Source organism: Ambystoma mexicanum, chromosome 7p (genome assembly GCF_040938575.1).
Source record: "Ambystoma mexicanum isolate Mex_15411 chromosome 7p, UKY_AmexF1_1, whole genome shotgun sequence".
NCBI lineage: Eukaryota > Metazoa > Chordata > Amphibia > Caudata > Ambystomatidae > Ambystoma > Ambystoma mexicanum.
The window spans coordinates 295,498,303-295,517,965 of NC_090939.1; the positions used below are offsets into that span (position 1 = coordinate 295,498,303).

A 19,663-nucleotide genomic window follows, 5' to 3' on the forward strand; every position below is an offset into this window, starting at 1 on the left:
TGTACCATCTACAGCCCTCTTTCTCCATGGATAAGCCTGGCTGCTCTCATTGCTACCCTTTATCATGTGGTACAGCCTTATACTAGGAGTTGGATTTTACTGTATTAACTAAAGTATAGTTTTATAAGTAATTAAGGAAAACTGTCCTAACAGAGTTGCAGAAAGGTAATCTATCCCATTGAGATGCCACATCAGAACACTATATTTAAAGGCGCATGATAAACAGGAGAGCATTAAAGCTGTAGTGCTCCGAAAAACATGTTAATTAGGTCGACCTGTTTGCATAGGTTGTTGAAGGTTAGGGCATTAAGACTGTGATCCCTGGTAGCCCCCCTCGGCTGTCTCATAGTGGTGTTTAAGCAGCGTAATCTGCTGTTTCCCCTTTATTATTCCAGGGTACTACTTTCTGTGGCTTTTCTTTTTACTTCCGATGTAGCAGTCTAATCTACTATGAATGTTCTCTTCTGTCGAGTCATTTTTCGCTACTCTCAGGTGCAGGATCTTAGTGCTGAAAGCCATTGACTGCCCTTCCCTACTAATGATCACACTTTTCTTTTTAGGATAAACGTCTTGTGCCTGGTGGTGGTGCAACAGAGATAGAGTTGGCCAAGAATATTACGTCCTATGGTGAGGTAAGTGCTTCTGAAGCATTAAAGGAGAACGTTTTATAGTATGTGATTCTTACCATCATTGTTTCATCTTCTGCTGATTTCCCAAACCAAAAATGTAGTAGCCAGCCCTCGGGCCTTTTTACGAAAAGAAATCTTGTAAAAATGCCCACGCTGGCAGCATGTTGGGTAAGAATTGAGGCAGTCCAACTGGCGTTGGACTACACAAGACTTCTCTTGGTATTAGGTAACCCACCTTTTAAAATAGGCCTGTACTGCACAAGTTGGTAGTGTGACTGAGCAGCCAGGCTTATCTTAAGAAGAGTAATGTGAGCTGTACAATGAAATCAGAAAAATACCGGTATCCAAGTAAACACTTAACAGTTTTACTATAAATAATTTTTCTGGAGCTTGTGGCTCTGCTTGGATCGCATGCTCTGTATAGGAAGTCGCAGAGAAACTCAAACGGACGTCGACAGGGCATGTTTGTAATACTATCCCTATTGTAACATGTACTATACCCCCGGTCCTTCACGCGTCGATGTCCCTCAGATTGTTTTTTTTCCACCATCGAAGTCGGTCACAAATGCAGAGTTCTCTTCATGGCTGATACCTTTGATTAACTAAAGTTGTACTTGTAGACTTTTTTTCCTTTCCTTTTTTTTGTTCGCCTCGCTGCACGACTGCTACAACCACTGGACGGCTCCTTTTAGGAAAGAGTGTATGCAGTGCCCTTTGGGTGCACTACATAAAACCCTGACCTCCTGGCAATAGGAACCCAACTTTTGGTATAATCTTGTACTACGCAGGTTGGTAGCATGTTAAGCAGCCAGGCTTATCTCAAGAGGGCTCAATGTGAGCTGTAGGGGAGTTACACAGATTCAGTGACAATGTATTATTTGAACATTTACATGCAAGGTTTCTTGAATAAACAATGATTAATTTATCAGTCAGTTAGAATAGGCCTTCTTCAGAAGGGAGTAATATAACAGTAACACTCAGATACACTTCAAAAATACGCACTCTTAATATTTCTAAATCAGTAAGTACCCTTTTGGGATGGCCCACAGACACTACCTACACCCTCAGGTGACTTCAATAGTTAGGGTGCTGGGGGCATTAATATGTCACTGTTGCATTTATAATCAGTTATAGGAGTTTGTCAAAGAGAGAATTTATTATGACACAACAAGAGATCTCAAATATTTCTCAAAGCAGTTAAGTACTTTGTAAACCCCCCAATGCGAAGTTAGTTAACCCTTTCTTGGAAGGAAGACCAAACACATTCAGAGGGAAGAAGAGTCATCCAGGGAGCCAGGCTAAGCCAAAGTCAATTTGAGCAAAAGTCTAGGTGAAATTGAAGCACTTATCAGAGGTAGAAAAGTCTTGCACAATGTTTTAAAGGGCTTTGTAGAAGGAAGAATTCAAAGTAGGGCCACAGGCTCTTTAGGCTTGTGAAGTAAAAAAGCTTTCCGCAACTCTACAGAGCAACCACAACAAGTCTTGCCAACAGAGAACAAGTGCAGTTACACAAGAGGTAAGTTCTTAGACTGTACTATATCTTTAGGTTGAAGGAAAGTGCAGCAGATGACTTCTGTTACTGTGCAGATCTCACTGTTCCTCCATTGTGGGCACAAGAGGGAGGACTTCTGGGGACTCATGCACTGCAATGGGGCGGTCCACGCTCGCAACCACCAATCTTGAAACAAGTGGCACTTTGATGTTTCAGCTCCTCGTGACTTACTGCAAATAGCAACACTGCGGTTTCTGGCTGTCGAGATGGACTTTCCTTGCTTCTGATGTCCAGCACTCTGTTGTGGCTCAGGCTCGGTCAGTGATGCTTCCTGGGAGTCCGGAGGATCTTTCTGGAACTCGTGGCCATCTTAAAAGCAATGCACACAATCTGGTGTTCCTCGCCCTGGGTTTCGGTTTCCAGCAGCAACTCTGTGGAAATGCAATCAGCTCCGAGAGAATTTCCAGGTGGCTTACTTTGGAGTTGATTGGTCCCACCAACTCAAAGGGAGAAGTCGTCCTTGCAGGGGCTTTTTTGTCGATACTAATTTGGAGTTTGAGCACAGCACCAGGGCTTCACAGGGCAAACCAATGGTCCACGAGTTGCAGCAGGCGTCCTCATCAAGTTGTTCTTCTGTTCGTTCGTCCAGTGGTCGACTGCCTTCGAAGCCAAAAGCCTCGCCTTTTATTCAGGTTTCTCCCATTCATTCCAGCCTAGCTCTGTCACCCAGCAGGTTGGCTGTCCTTGCCGGGCATTCAGCCGGCCATTTACTAGTGTTCATTTGGGTCTCTTAGGAGACTAAGCACGTTTCAGGCTCCTTCCTCACTTCCTGCCCCCGCCAGACACCCTGGAGCCAGAGGCAGGCTTCACTCGTGAATCCCACCAAAGGCAAAGCGAACAAAGGGACCAAACCTGGTTTGACGCGCAGAGTAAATCTCGAAGGACCTTACCTTTCCAAGAAGAAATGGCAAAAGAAGACGGGGGCCATTTTGGGGGGAAAATGCCACCCTTGGTTGCTTTACTGCAGCTGCAAACTCAGGAAGTAAATGCACACCATGGTAGTTAAAGGTAAATCACTGCCACCAGCCATTCCGCGAGGAAAGGCTAACATTAAAATGTTACATGAAAAGCAAGACAAAGGGGATACTAAGTAACCCCTCCAGCACCCTATTGTAAGATGGTGTGTGCTGGGTCTAGAAAGTTACAAATGTAAGTAAAGTCAATTTCACTTCACTGCTCTTGTAAACAGTAGTTTATCCAAGAGAAGGTATACAAACCTTTGGGGAATCTGAAATACATCCCTTTGTCACTGCACTGAAGGTGCTGTGTGACACAATGTAAAAGATGATGCCTATGGAGTTTGTCAGACTCCATAATCAAAAGAAACGCAGTTCAAAATCACATTAAAATACATGAGAGTAGGGAAAAAAGGGTCTCATCTCACTCTCTCCAGGTTAAAATAATCAAGTCCTCAAAATCCATCAAAGTTGCTCGGGGTCTCTAAGGTAGAGGGATTTGGCACATTTCTAAGAATTCTCCCTAACCGCTCCTGACGAACACAAACTTCTCCAGCAGGGGGTCTGGCATGGATTCACATGCTCATGAATATTCCCCGTCATCAGGCTGGGAATCCTCGGTAAAGAAAAAATCAGTATCAGTTTCGTTTCTGATCTGTCTATCTTAGTAGTAACCAATCACTGATCTCTGGGCCATACTGCCCCCAGCCAATGACTGCCCTCTCCCGAAGCCCCACCTCTGGCAGCCATCCTCAGATTTTTACTGCACGCTCAAGTGTTGGGGGTCCTCGTGTTTAGCTCGAGCTTTTTACTCCATTTTCACGCTTTTTCAGGAGAATTTCTCATTTTTTCGGTTTAATCGAGCCTCAAGCTCCACCGTTTCTACTTCCGATAACGGGGACCCGTTTCGGAATTCTTCTACGCCCCTCAAGAGTGAAGTTTTCGTTGAGTTTACACTTCTTGGAGGATTGCGGAAGATCTGCGGCCTAACTCAACGGACATGGCCCAGGACCAGGGGAGCTCGACGCCCGGTCGATCTCAAAGGGGAAGCAAGGCGCTGACCCTCCTCCCAAGGCGAAGGCCCAGGACGCACCTAAGGTGGTGAGGGCTCTGATCCACCCGGCTAACGCCTCTACCGAAGTGGTCGCTGCGACCCTGGCGGAGCTGGCTGAGACTACGCCAATGGAAACTGCCTCTGGGCCCAGAGTATCCCTGCCGCCGCGGAGGGAATACTCTTTCCAACCCATCGCTAAGACCCCAGTGAAGCCCCCGGCTGGAAAAGAGGGGGGCGGAGGGGGGAGCGGTGGCCATTACAGACTCGGAATCAGCCTCTGAGGAGGAACTGGTGGAGACCGAGAAGGGCCTCAACGAAAGGTCCACAGGCCTCAAAGAGCGATTCAGAAACCTCAACGAGAGGTTTGAGAAGGTTCAATCCCAGGGGACGGTCCCTGCTGACGTGATCGAAGATAGCGACGACGAACAGGGCCCAATGGAGCGGCCATCCCGTCAGTCGCAGCCATTGCCCGAGCCCCAGGATAGCTCGGCGGCCATTTTGTTGGCAATCCAATCCTTATGTACCGAGATAAGGATGAGATTACCACGCACCCCGACGGAGGAGACAGAACCAGGCCCGTCTGGAAGCCCTCCGAATAAGCGGAGGAGAGTCCACCCCGCTCCGCCCTTCGTGCCTGCGAGACCGGTGGACCCCTCATCCCCCTCGCCGGGAGAGGAGACGGGGACAGACGATGACGGCGGTGGTGACACAGCAGACATCCTGTCGTCGTCCCCCATCCCCAGCTCCCTGCGGGCGTCCCCAGCCGACGAAGTTGGCTCTTTCCACGCCATGATAACCAGGGCATCCGAGCTCTTCATCTCTGCCCTGAAGAACAGAAAGAGGGGTTTCTGTACCAACGACGAGAGGCTAAGAGGAAGACGGTCCTCGCGGTGCCTTTACTCGACGACATCTGGGACGAGGGGCTTGCTGTCCTCAAGAACCCTGCCACGACACCCGCCAAGAGGGACAGGTACGAGAAGAAGTACAGAGTCCCCGATGCCTCCCCCTTGTGCCTCAGGGCCCAGCCCACGCCGGACTCGGTCGTCTCGGCAGCGGCTAAGAAGGCGGCAGCGGGCGCGGTGGTTTAACTTCCACTTCCCCGCCGGACAGCGAGGGCACAAAGTTGGACTCTATGGGACGACGAGTCATCTCGTCGGCGGCGACGATTAAGGCGGCCAATGCCTTAGCGATCGTGGCCTGCTACGACAGGGAGCTCTGGTTCAAGATAGCTCCCCTGCTAGATTTCCTGCCTGATGACAAAAGGGCGGAGGCCCTAGAAATTCTGCAGGAGGGCGAGGTGGCGTCGGATCACGCCATAACGGTGGCGACTGACATCGCCGATACCGGATTTCGCCAACTGGGCAACGGAGTTTGCCTCTGACGATGGGGATGGCTCAAGGCGACGACTTTCGCCAGGATGTCCAGACCAGAGTGTTGGACATGCCGTTCAACGGCAACAACCTCTTTGGTAAGGCAGTGGATGAGTCTCTACAGGCCATCAAGACCGACTCGGAGACGGCCCGGGCCCTTGAGGTGCTTCAGCAGCGACGGCCCTTTCGGAGCCCCGGAGGCAGACAGGGTGCCTCCAAAGGATCCAGCGGTGGCTCCTCCGCTTACCGCCAGGCAGCCCACTCCTCTTCCCAGGAGGCCTACAGAGGTCGCGGCAAGCAAGGGGGATCCCGCCGTCGTCGTCAAGGAGGCCAAGGCGGCAAGGCCTCCTCCGAAGCACCCCGGTGGGAGGCCGACTGACGAAATTCGTCAGCGTGTGGGAGTCCATCTCCACCGACCGTTGGGTGCTGGACACCCTGGCCAACGGGCACTCGCTGGAATTCCAAAACAAGTGCCCTCGCATTCCTCCCGTGGCCAGGAAGGAGAATCGCGTCCCTCAACTGCTGTTGGAAGTAAAGGCGATGCTCAAGAAGGGTGCCATCGAGCTCGTCCCCAGGAGGCTCCGGGGCTCCGGAGTGTACTCAAGGTACTTCCTCGTCAGAAAGAAGACAGGCGGTTGGCGCCCCATCCTAGACCTGCGTCGGTTAAATACATCAAGGCGCAGAAATTCAAGATGGTCACCCTCCAGCACGTGCTGGGACAGCTGGAGGAAGGAGACTTCCTATCGTCGTCGGACCTGGAGGATGCTTACTTTCACATCCACCTTCTAAAAAGGCACAGGAAGTTTCTCAGGTTCGTGGTTCAAGGACGCCACTACCAATTTAGAGCCCTACTGTTCGGATTAAAGTTGGCACCCAGGGTTTTCACCAAGTGCCTGGCACTAGTGGCGGCGCAGCTGCGCCTGCAGGGGGTCCACGTCTACCCCTACCTGGACGACTGGCAAGGTCAAGGGAACTCTCCGTCGATCATACGGCGAGGAACGTCCGGTTGCTCACGGAGCTGGGGTTCTCCATCTACCCCAAATCCCACCTGGTTCCATCGCAAGTAGCACTGTTTTTGGGGGCGAAGCTCGATACAGTGGAGCAATTGGCCTCCCCTTCAGAGGAGAGGACCAAGACCATCCTGGGTAAGGTACAGCGCCTGTTAGCCACGGACGTGGCCAGGGTGAGGTCCATCAAGTCCCTTATCGGGATGATGTCCTCATGCATCTACCTTGTACCCCTTTGCAGACTTCGGATGCGTCCGCTACAGGAGTTACTCGACGCCCGCTGGTTTCAAGCGAGGGGCTGCTTCGAGGACAGGATCCCCCCTCGACGAGGAATTCCGTCGGGCGATCCTATGGTGGGGCACCTGGGCTCACCTCACGACAGGCACGGACTTTCAAACCCCGGCGTTTCAGGAGATGGTGACTACGGACGCTTCTCTGGAGGGTTGGGGGGTGGAGCCCACACCGGAGACCTCCACGCAAGAGGCCTTTGGCTCCCGGGGGAGAGGTCTCTTCACATCAACATCTTGGAGCTCTGTGCAGTGTTCTGGGCGCTCAAGTTCCTCCCGTCCCTCAAAGACAAGGTGGTGAGGGTGGAAGCAGGGGGGCACCAGATCCCCAGCCCTATCCAAGGAGGCCCAGGATCTGTGGCACTGGGACGTCGCCCAGGGGATGTTTCTGGTTCCCTTCCACCTGGCAGGAATAAAAAACACCATTGCCGACTCACTCAGCAGGGAACTGCGCTCGTGCCACAAGTGGCAACTGTGCCAGGATCAAGTGGATCGACTCTTCCGACGATGGGGCAAACCCCAGATCGACCTGTTCGCGACGGCGACAAACTCCAGGTGCCAGAGGTTTGCCAGCAGGTTCCCACAGCCGAGGAGCATGTGGGATGCTTTCTCGTTCCCTTGGGACGACCTGTTTCTATACGCATTCACTCCATTGCCGTTGCTGCTCCACCTCATCAGCCAGCTCAAGAAGTCCAGGCGCAGGATGATCCTCGTCGCACCGGCGTGGCCGAGGCAGGTCTGGTTCCCGGACCTTCTGGACTTGTCAACGTCCCCGCCAGTCAGGCTGCCGGCGGACGCGGATCTTCTCTCCAGAGAAGGAGGCGCCATTCTACACCACGACCCAGTCGCTGAACTTGCAGGCCTGGCTCCTGCAGCACTAGTTTGGAGGGTACGAAATCCCGGCTGATAGCAGAGAGGTTCTTGCAAAGGCCAGGGCGTCCTCAACTCTCGTGTTACGGTCATAAATGGAAGAGGTTCTCTGTCTGGTGCCGTGCACAGAAGATTAACCCTCTGCGGATTACGGCCCCTCAGGTGCTGCCGTACCTACTGTCGCTGGCCAAAGCTGGACTGGCTCACGCCTCCATAAAGACATCTGGCTGCCATCTCCCGATATACCAGGACTACGGGACGGGCGTCCTTGTGGTCTCATCGCCTGGTAAAGGAATTTATGAAGGGACTATTCCGATCATTCCCGCCGGTGAAGGCCCCTGCCCCGGCGTGGGAGCTTAATGTGGTGCTGACTAGGCTCATGGGAGGCCCATTCGAGCCTACGCATTCGGCGCCTTTGAAGTTCCTGTCATGGAAGACAGCGTTCCTCGTGGCCATCGCCTCTGCACGACGAGTGGGAGAGATTCAGGCCCCATCTTGCAAGCCTCCATACTTGGCTTTTCATGACACGAGGGTGGTGCTGAGGACGCACCCCTCCTTCATGCCCAAGGTGCCGTCGGACTTCCACCTCAACGAGCCCTTGGTGTTACCAGTTTTCTTCCCGTCGCCTTCGACGCCGGCCGAGAGGACTTTGCACTTGCTGGATTTAGCTAGAGCGCTGAAGTTCTACGTGGACCGCACAGAGTTTTCGGAAGACGTCACAGCGATTTGTGAACTTTGGGTCTGTGAATCAAGGGAAGGCTCTCTCGAAGACTTCCATTTCCAGATGGCTCTCCGGATGCATCATGCGTTGTCAACGGTTGGCAAACCGACTGCTGCCCGGCCGTCCGAGAGCCCATTTGACCAGAGCGATTGCTTCTACCACGGCGTTCCTGTCTGGTGTGCCCCTGCTGGACATCTGCAAGGCTGCTACGTGGATGTCGACGCACACCTTCACAAGATTCTACTGTGTCGATCGGGACTCCAGGGAGGAGTCCAGGGTCGGCCAAGCAGTGCTGCGCAACCTGTTCGCTTAAGGTGAGCCTGGTGAGGAGGTAAGAGATGCTTAATGTTGAGTTGTTGTATTGCTTAATGTTGAGCCTGTTGCCACCTCCCGTGGTTGTGCATGTGTATACTGCTATGTATTCTTTTATTCATGAGCATGTGAATCCATGCCAGACCCCATGCTGGAGAAGGAACAAGTTACCTACCTGTAACTGTTGTTCTCCAGCATGGGTCTGGCATGGATTCACATGCGAACCCTCCCACCTACCCCTCTGCGGCTCTTCACTTGGTCATACTGCCACTTGGCATGCTACCAAATCTGAGGATGGCTGCCAGAGGCGGGGGGGAAGTTTCATCTAAGTGCGGCGCTTGTTGACCTTGACAAGTATGTTAATATGTAATGCAAGGCAACTTCGACAATCCTGTCATGAATAAGTTAGGTCTGGTGTTCACAAATCTTTGTACCTGGTGTGAGTCTATGGCAGAATTCTAAGTGCTAAGCATGCTAACAATCACATTTCTATCTAGATGCGACACAAGCTAAAGGTCCGTTCTGTACATGTGTGGCACTAGCATATGCATCACAAGACAACATTTACATTCCATTTACAGTGGTTACAAGTCTTCCTAAGTATGTATTAAAGTCTATGGCATTCTACGCTATGGAAGGTAGGGTAGAGTGACGGGGGCAGCCCAGCATGGTGGCTGTCCTTGCCGGACAGTCAGCCAGCCAATCACGCCAGAGTGCATTTGGATCTACAAGGAGACTAGGCACAGGGAGTTTCGGGCGGGTCCCTCACTTCCTGCCCACCCCAGACACTCCGAGGCGGTCTTCAGTCTTGAAGCCCGCCAAAGGCATAGAAACAAAGGGACCAAACCTGGTTTGGCGCACAGAGACTAACACTAGAAGGACCTTTCCGAAAAGAAATGGTGAAAAAAGACCGGGACCTGTTTAAACAAAGGGGTTTAAGGCGCTATCTTGAAAAACATGTCTCCCGTGCTTTTTAGCTACCAATGTTCGCGGTCGGGAAAAATCATGGTAGTTCGTTGTAAAACCAATGCCATCAGCCATTTTGATAGAAAAGGGTAGCATTTGACTGCTACATGAGTTTCTAGACGGTGGATACTAGGTAGCCCCTCCAGCACTCTATAGGAAGATAGTGTGTGTTTGGTCTAGGAATTTAAAAAGACTAGTAAAGTCAATTTAACCTTACATTCTCTGGGAAACAGTAGTTTAGCCGAGAGAAGACATTTAAACCTTTGGGAAATCTAAAAGACATCCTTGTGTCACTGCACTGAGGATGCTGTTTAACACACACAAAAATGATGCTGCCTATGGAGTTGTCTAAAACTCCATATCCAAAAGAAATAAACATAGAAAACAAACAGAATTAAAAAGTTAAAAGGCCCAAAGTTTAGCAAAAGAGCTGGAGGGCTCTAAGGTAGAGGGAATTAGCACATTTGAGAATTCTCCTTAACAATGACAATGTAGGATAAGGGGACAATGTAGGATAAGGGGGTACTAGGTAACCCCCCAGCACTCCACATAAGATGGGATGTGGTGGACCTACAAAGAGAAAAAGTAAAGCCAATTTCACTTTACTATTCTTGGGAACTGTAGTTCACACAAGAAAAGATATTTACCTTATGAGGAATCAAAAGGATTTTTCTGTGACGTTGCACCATACAAAAGGTAGATGTCTATGGAGTTTGTCAGACTAAAAAACAGTGGAAACACAAAATCCCAAGTCAGGTCAAAACACATGAGAGGGAGAGAAAAAGGTCTCACTCACTCCAGGGTTCAAATTAAAAAGTCTCAAAGGGTGAATGGAATTAGCACAGAAATGAGAATTCTCCCCAACAACCAACCCTACAGATAACTGGCGTATCAGCCACTTTTTCTCCCTAAAAATAGGCAAATACTCCCAAAAATTCAAAACGGAGTGAAAATAATCCCAACAAAAAATAGAAAACGGATTCATATGACCTTGTTCCACTGCTTTCACTACACAACTCCATTGATCTGTTTGGACCAGTAGTGCATGTAGTATCGTAGGAAGAATCTACAATTCTTACTGCCCAATTCAGAGAGGTAAACCTGCATTGTGTAACGTACATGAATAATGTGGTGCAAAGAAATAAATATTGCAAAGATATTCCAGTTAAAACATATTTTCACTAGCTTATAAAATACTCCATTGAGAATGGGACTTACTTTTTTACTCCCTAAAATATAAATTTACTCCCAGCTTTAAGAAAATAGGGAATACAATTTTATCTGGAGTACTGGTAGTAGCATTCTTACATTGGCCTCAATTTGAAAGCCCACCGAAAAAGCTTTACTTCTCCAGCATGGGGTCTGGCATGAATTCACATACTCACGAATATTCCCAGTCGTCAGGCTGGGAATCCTCGGTAAAGAAAAAAATCAGTATCAGTTTCATTTCTGATCTGTCTTTCGTAGTACTAACCAATCACTGATCTCTGCGTCATACTGACCACAGCCAATGACTGCCGTCTCCCTAAACCCCGCCTCTGGCAGCCATCTTCAGATTTTTACCGCACGTTCAAGTGTTGGGAGTCCTCGTGCTTGGCTCTCGAGCTTTTGCTTCGTGTTTCGTGCTTTTTCGGGTGAATTTTCACATTTTTCGGTTAATCGAGCCTCAAGCTCCACCGTTTCTACTTCCGTTAACCGGTACCCGTTGCAGGATTTTCCTACGCCCCTCAAGGGTGAAGATTTCGTCGAATCAACCTTTTGGAGGATTCCAGAATATTTGCAGCCTGCTTCGAGATGGCCCAGGACGCAAGTTCGTCACCCGGACCCAAGCTGTTTCGCAGCTGCCCTGGATGCGGGCTGCAGAATGTGTTTTGAGGAGGACAAACATTTGCGATGCCTCTACTGTCTTCATGGGGACAAGACTCGTGTAGAGAAGGACTGCCAGTTCTGCAAGAACTTGTCGGAGCTGACCATGAGGGACCGTCGATCCCGTCTCGCCTGCTGGTTGGAGAAGGGCTCAACGGGTGAGAAGAAGAAAGGGTCTTAGCGGGCTTCCAAGTCCTGTGCGGGTGCCCCGCGACGGGGGCCCAACACCAGGCCAAGCGCCGTGAGTCTACTGGCTCCGGGAGCGCCGGAAGGTCGGGCTCTTCGGTCGCCAGGCAGGGCGCACCTTCCCCGGCACCGTCAACCACGAGCCAGCGCTCCGGTTCGGGGAAGAGGAAGTCCGAGACCCCGGGTAAGCTTCGGGAGAAGCCCCGTCCGATCTCGGGAGAGGATGAGCGAGGCGTCTCCCCTCCCCCTAAGGACAAGGCCCAGGACGCACCTAAGGTGGTGAAGGCCCCTACCCAGCAGGCAAAGGCCTCTATCGAGGCGATCGCGGCAACTCTGGCCAAGCCGGCAGAGACCCCGCCAGCGGAGACTGCCTCCGGGACTAGTTTCCCTGCCGCCAAGGAGGGAATCCTCTTTTCAGCCCATCGTCATGGCCTCCATGATGGAAGAAGCGAGGGGGGGCACGGGGGCCTCCTCGAGCTCGGAGTCGGCCTCGGAGGAGGAACTGACCGAGGCCTTGAGGAATCTCGAAGTCCACTTCGAGAAGGTTCGATCCCGTAAGGAAGATCCTCAGGAGATAACCGAGGAAGACTACGATGGCGAGGAAGAGCAGCCTTCCCTTCCGGCGCAGCCGGAACCTAGGCCTCAGGATAGCTTGGCGGCCATTTTGTTTGCGATCCAGTCCTTATGCTCTGAGATAAGGACGAGATTACCACAGCCCAGGCCGGAAGACCCGCAACCTGGCCCGTCGGGAAGTCCTCAGAACAAACGACGGAGGACCCAACCCTCTCCTCCACTCGCCCCCGTAAGGCCTGCAGTTCCCTCATCCTCCCACGAGTCGGGAGATGACAGTGCGCTCGACGACAGGTTCTGAGGGCGATGACGACGGAACGGGTCTCCCGTTGCACGGGCCTCTCCGCCCGACGAGATTGGCTCATTCCACGCCATGATCGCCAGGGCGTCCGAATTGTTCCAGCTCTGCCCGGAGGAGCAGAAAAAGGAAGGTTTCCTCTATCAGCGCCGGGAGGCCAAGAGGAAGACTGTCATCGCGGTGCCTCTAATCAATGACATCTGGGAGGAGGGCCTGTCGGTACTCAAGGACCCCTCCACGGTACGAGAAGTACCAGGTCCCCGAGACCGCTCATCTGTGCCTCAGGGCCCAGCCAACGCCAGACTCGGTCGTACCGGCGGCGGCGAAGAAGAAAGCGGCAGGGTCAGGAGCCTCAACGTCTAATTCCCCTCTGGACGGCGAGGGTAGGAAGTTGGACGCCATGGGGCGACGACGATCAAAGCGGCCAACGCCCTGGCGATCGTGGCCCGTTACGACAGGGAGCTCTGGTTTAAGCTGGCCCCCATATTGGACTTCCTACCGGACGACAAGAGGTCCGAGGCCCTGGAAATACTTCAAGAAGGCGAGGTGGTGTCGGACCACGCCAGAACGGTGGCAACCGATATTGCCGATACCGGGTTCCACCAGCTGGGCAACGGAGTTTGCCTACGACGACAGGGTTGGCTCCGGGCGACTGACTTCCGTCAGGACGTCCAGACCAGGGTGCTGGACATGCCGTTCGACGGCAGCAACTTGTTCGGGAAGGCGGTGGACGAATCCCTCCAAGCCATAAAGACGGACACGGAGACGGCCCGCGACCTAGGAGCCCTTCAGCAACGACGGCCCTTTCGGAGCTCCGGAGGCAGACGAGGGGCCTCCAAGGGATCCAGCGGTGGCTCGTCCTACTGCCAGGCGGCATGCTCCTCGTCTCAGGAGGCCTACAGGGGTCGCGGCAAGCAGGAAGCGCCTCGCCGCCAAGGTGGCCAGGGCGGCAAGGCCACCACCTCCAAGCAGGACTGAACCGGCTGTGGCCTCGGGCCCCCCCGAAGCACCCCGGTGGGAGGCCGGCTGACGAATTTCGTCAGCGTGTGGAAGTCCATCTCCACCGACCGTTGGGTGCTGCATACCCTGGCAAGAGGACACTCTATCGAATTCCTGAAGAAGTTCCCTCACGTTCCACCTGTGGCCAGGAAGGAAAATCACGTCCCGCAACTGCTGTTGGAAGTACGGGCGATGCTCAGGAAAGGCGCCATCGAGCTCGTCCCGAAGAGGCTCCGGGGTGTACTCAAGGTACTTCCTCGTCAGGAAGAAGACGGGCGGCTGGCGCCCCATCCTGGACCTTCGTCGTTTGAACAAATACATCAGGTCACAAAAGTTCAGGATGGTCACCCTCCAGCACGTGCTGGGACAGCTGGAGGAAGGTGACTTTCTATCGTCCTTGGACCTGGAGGATGCATACTTCCACGTTCCCATCCTCAAAAGTCACCGAAAGTTCCTCAGGTTCGTCGTCCAGGGACGCCACTACCAATTCAGAGCACTGCCGTTCGGATTGAAGTCGGCCCCCAGGGTCTTTACCAAGTGCCTAACACCTGTGGCGGCGCCGCTGCGCCTGCAGGGGATTGACGTCTACCCCTACCTGGACGACTGGCTCATCCGCTCAAGGACGAGGGAACTCGCCGTCGAACACACTGTGAGGACCGTCCAGCTACTCTCAGACATGGGATTCGCAATAAATTACCCAAAGTCCCACCTGGTGCCGTCGCAGGTGGCCCTGTTTCTGGGAGCGAAGCTCGATACAGTGAGGCGCCTGGCGGCACCGTCGGAAGAACGGACGAAGACGATTCTGGGCAAAGTGCAGCGCCTGCTAGCCACGGACGTGGCTAGGGTGAGGTCCATCAAGTCCCTCCTGGGGATGATGTCCTCTTGCATCTACCTGGTGCGCCTCTGCAGACTACGGATGCGCCCTCTTCAAGAATTTCTCGACGCTCGTTGGATGCAGGCGACGGGCACCTTCGAAGACAAGGTCCCCCTCAACGAGGTGTTCCGGCGGGCGATTCAGTGGTGGGGCGTTCGAGCTCACCTCACTGCGGGCAAGGACTTTCAGACGCCGGCGTACCAGGAGACGGTGACGACGGACGCTTATCTGGAGGGTTGGGGCGCCCACACCGGAGATCTCCACGCAAGAGGCCTCTGGCTCCCGGAGGAGAAGCTCCTGGACATCAACATCCTGGAACTCCGAGCCGTGTTCTGGGCTCTCAAATTGTTCCTCCCGTCGCTCAAGGGCAAGGTGGTGCGGATCTTCACGGACAACACCACGACAATGTTTTACATACGGAAGCAGGGAGGCACCAGATCCCCAGCCCTATCCAAGGAGGCACAGGATCTGTGGCACTGGGCGGTCGCCCAGGGGGATGTTCCTGGTTCCCTTCCACCTGGCAGGAGAAAGAAACAGCATCGCCGACTCGCTCAGCAGGGAGCTGCGCGCGTGTCACGAGTGGGAGCTGCGCCAGGATCAGGTGGATCAACTCTTCCGACGATGGGGCAAACCCCAAATCGACCTGTTCGCAACAGCGACGAACTCGAAGAGCCAGAGGTTCGCCAGCAGGTTCCCCCAGCCGAGAAGCATGGGCGATACGTTCTCGTTCCCCTGGGACGGCCTATACCTGTATGCGTTCACTCCGTTGCCGTTGCTGCTTCGACTCATCAACCAGCTCAAGAGGTCCCAGTGCAGGATGATCCTCGTCGCACCGGCGTGGCCGAGGCAGATCTGGTTCCCAGACCTTCTGGACTTGTCAACGTCCCCACCCATCAAGCGGTCGGCGGACGCGGATCTTCTCTCCAGAGAAGGAGGCGCCATCTTCCACCACGACCCGGCGTCGCTGAACCTGCAGGCTTGGCTCCTGCAGCGCTAGAGTTTGGAGGGTACGATATACCGGCCGACTGCAGAGAGGTTCTTGCAAAGGCCAGGGCGTCCTCGACTCTCAAATGCTACGGTCACAAGTGGAAGAGGTTCTCTATCTGGTGCCGAGCACAGAAGATCAACCCCCTAAGGATTACGGCCCCTCAAGTGCTGCCGTACCTGCGATCGCTGGCAAAGGCTGGGCTAGCCCATGCCTCCATTAAGATTCATCTGACGGCAATCTCCAGATATACCAGAACCACAGGACGGACGTCCCTGTGGTCCCATCGACTGGTAAAAGTTAATGAAAGGACTGTTCCGGTCGTTCCCGCCGGTGAAGGCCCCGGCCCTGGCGTGGGAACTTAACGTGGTGCTGACCAGGCTCATGGGAGCCCCCATTTGAGCCGATGCACTCCGCACCGTTGAAGTTTGTGTCGTGGAAGACTGCATTCCTGGTGGCCATTACCTCCGCACGACGAGTGGGAGAGATCCAGGCCCTATCCAGCAAAGCACCGTACTTGACTTTCCACGACTCGAGGGTGGTGCTTAGGATGCACCCCTCCATTATGCCCAAGGTGCCGTCGGACTTCCATCTTAACGAGCCCCTGGTGTTACCTGTTTTCTTCCCGTCTCCTTCGTCGCCGGCCGAGAGGACTTTGCACTCGCTGGATGTGGCTAGAGCGCTGAAGTTCTACGTGGACCGCACGAAGAGTTTTCGGAGGACATCACAGCTGTTTGTGAACTTTGGACCTGTGAATCAAGGGAAGGCTCTCTCGAAGTCTTCCATTTCCAGATGGCTCTCCGGCTGCATCATGCACTGCCACCGGTTGGCTAACCGACCGCTGCCAGGCCGTCCTAGAGCCCATTCGACCAGAGCGATCGCTGCTACTACGGCGTTCCTATCTGGTGTGCCCCTGCTGGACATCTGCAGGGCTGCTACGTGGAGGTCGACGCACACCTTCACGAGATTCTATTTCGTCGATCGGGATTCCAGGGAGGAGTCCAGGGTCGGCCAAGCAGTGCTGCGAAACCAGTTCGCTTAAGGTGAGCCTGGTGAGGAGGTAAGAGATGCTTAATGTTGAGTTGTTGTATTGCTTAATGTTGAGCCTTTTGCCACCTCCCGTGGTTGTGCATGTGTGTACTGCTATGTATTCTTATTTCTGATGTTTGTTAATCTGCTTAGAATCACATGCTGTGCATAGGTCCGACATCCAGTGGTCACTGCGGAGTATTGCATTTTGTTTTTCATAGTCGAAAAAGGGGACGTCGACAAGGCGTGTCTGTAACACTATCCCTATAGTGACGTGCGTTGTACCCACAATCCCTCACGCGTCGAGGTCCCTCAGATTGTTTTTTTCCGCCCAGCTTCTGGTCGCCTTTCGTGGAGCTCCTAGAGAGACATTGCTAATACTTACCACAGACCTCGGTCCTTAATTATACTTATTATATTGTTAACGATCCCTCCCCTCGACGTTAGCTGTGAAGCTGTTTCTCCGCCGAACAAGTTCTCGACGGAGGGGAAGAGGCGGAGGAGATCCTTCGGCGCTGCCGAACACGTGGCCTGGCCTCGACGGCCAACATACAGTAGGGAGAGTGGGGGTTCGAACTTTTATCTTTGAGAATGTCTTTCTTTCTCCCCTATCTTTCCCTTGGGGTTGTTATCACCAGCTATTATTGCCTCAGCTATGGAGAGGACACCTTTTAAGTTTTGCCCACGCTGTAGGGGCAAATACACTTGGAAGGATAAACACAAGCTCTGTAATCGTTGCTTGCCCCTCGATCATAAGGAGGACAGCTGTGCGGCCTGCAAGCTCTTGAAACCAAGAACTCTCAAAGAACGAAAGGTTAAGAGGTGGGCGGACTACGCTATGTCGAAGTCAGTTTCCTCACCCGCCGCCGCTGTTACAGAAAGTGACGAGGAGGGTGATAACTCGACGTCCGTCACGGAAGTCATGAACCCCCAGAAGGAGCGCTCCTCGACGTCCGTCCCCGGCCCCGACGGGCTCCGCTCACGCCCTGCTTATAGGGATGAACACCCCGGCGACAAGGACGCACATAGACCCCATAAAACTAAACACACAACCCACGGCTCTTCTTCGTCGAGGACGAAGGATCCATCCGCGCCGAAAGGGACGCAGGGTACTCCGGCGTCTACCTCAGACCGTAAAGGTCTCAAGCCCCACCCGCAAACGCAGCCGCCACCAGCGATTGGGCTTTCATCAAACACAGGCGCTACCTCAAAATCATCCGACGTAACGCTCTATAGAGCGGCCGTCGAGGAACAACGCGCAACGCAGGCAACGTCGACACCAGAGCCCTCGACTGACAAACTCGTTGTCGAGAGCCTAGCGAGAATTGTCTCCGAAGACAAACGTACGCGGACGACGAAACAAACGTCGAATACCGCGCCGAAAAAGCACAAAAGTAGCCAGGAACAGCCCCTTTCATCTAAGGGCACTTCTGAACTACCGGAGGGCTTTTCAGAGGGAGACGGAAACCTCTCCTCGACGTTGTGGGAGCGTTCTAAGCGTTTTGAAGGTGAAATCACTGATTTCCCCCCTTTAGACTATTCAGGGGTACCCCATGAGACCCTTGAAAGACTCCATTCTTGTATGGAGAAAATGGAAAGGTTTCTGGGAAGCCAAGACCCACCCACTCACAAAAGACAAAGAGAATGGCCCCAGGATGACCCTAGAGTCAAGATTCCTAGGCTGTTTCCCCCTTCCACAGATGTATATGACCTCACTGAGGAGGAGCAATACCTACAGGAAGATGAGTGTTTAGGTGGAGAGGAGGAACATGAGGAAGAGGGGTTCGAAGAAGATCTTTACACTACTGCAGGAGCTTTTGAAGAAGATACAGCTACCTCGCAGCCCTGGCAATCCCCGTCAGTGCAGCCTTGGCAATCCCCATCAGTGCACTCAGACCCTGATGCCTTTCACCCTTCTCCTCTCAAGGATTCACATATTGGGAACTCCTCTCCCATAGATGACTAACCTTCACTCAATGCACTATTGCGCAAGGCAGCAGCGCATTTTGAGATAGACACAGGGGAAACTCTTCCTGACATAGACTTTGTAGAAAAAGTTATTAAAGAAAAAGCCCCTGTTAGCCAGTCTATTCCGCTCCTGGCTTCTATTAAGAGAAGAATATCTCCTTCCCTTTCCAATCCAGCCTCACTAAGAGGGGTCAACCCTAGAATAGAAAAGCTCTTCAGCCCTTCATCCTCTGACCCTTTGTACATCAGAGGACATTCTATTCCGGACTACCTTGTAGTTACTAATACAAGAAAAAGAGCGGGGGTACCACTATCCACTAGTGAAGCACCACCTGACAAGGAGGGCAAGAAGCTCTACGCACTTGGGAAAAGAATCACGACCTCCGCCGCCTTCTCAACTAGGATTGCAAATAACAATTCCCTACTAGCTAGCTACGCAGATGCACAGTGGAGCAAGCTGCGCAGCGAAGCGGAGGACGCACCTGAACCCCTGCGTTCACGCCTGTTAGCTGTAATATCAGAGGGAACGCTTGTAAACCAGGGCATCGTGAAGAACTCCCTAGATGCCGCTGAGACGGCTGGCCGCTCCCTGGTTCAGGGAATACTTCTCAAACGCCATGTCTGGCTACGCAATTCAGGTTTTAAGCCAGAAACCCAAGCCTCCCTCATAAATAAGCCCATAGAACAAACACATCTGTTTGGGAAAGCAGTTGATGAGGCCCTAGAACATGCGATGAAAGAGTTTGATACCATCAAGACTCTTGACCAAATTTCTAGGCCCCCTAACAGACGCGGCTATGGCAATAGACGCTCCTTTCGTGGCCAACGCCAGCAGCAGAACCAACAACAATTTTACTCTGCTACCAACTGGCCCTCTAACCAGGGTAACACCCAGTTCAGTCAAAGAGGCCAACGGCGTGGCAGAGGAAGAGGTCGTGGCTCCAGCCCCAGAGGTTCCACGCCCAATACCAACAAATGACCCGAAGATTCGGGTCCCCTCCCATGCATCACCGGTCGGGGGCCGGTTCACATCGTTCCTATCAGCATGGGAGGGAATATCGTCAGACCGCTGGGTATTATCCACCATAGCCCACGGATACTGCATAGAATTCAACGGTTCCCCGAAGTACAGACCCCCACGGAACCAACGCATAACACCGGAAC

At 53.0% G+C, this 19,663-nt stretch overlaps 1 protein-coding gene across 2 annotated transcripts in view; it reads left to right on the forward strand.

Annotated features, from left to right (window-relative positions):
• Positions 1 to 19,663, forward strand: part of CCT8 (chaperonin containing TCP1 subunit 8) — a 403,324-nt gene that overhangs the window by 279,156 nt on the left and 104,505 nt on the right. For both annotated transcript variants that reach the window (XM_069636365.1, XM_069636366.1), the window contains exon 12: positions 561 to 632. In XM_069636365.1, the coding sequence (XP_069492466.1) occupies positions 561 to 632 (72 nt within the window). The remainder of the gene's footprint in view (positions 1 to 560; positions 633 to 19,663) is intronic.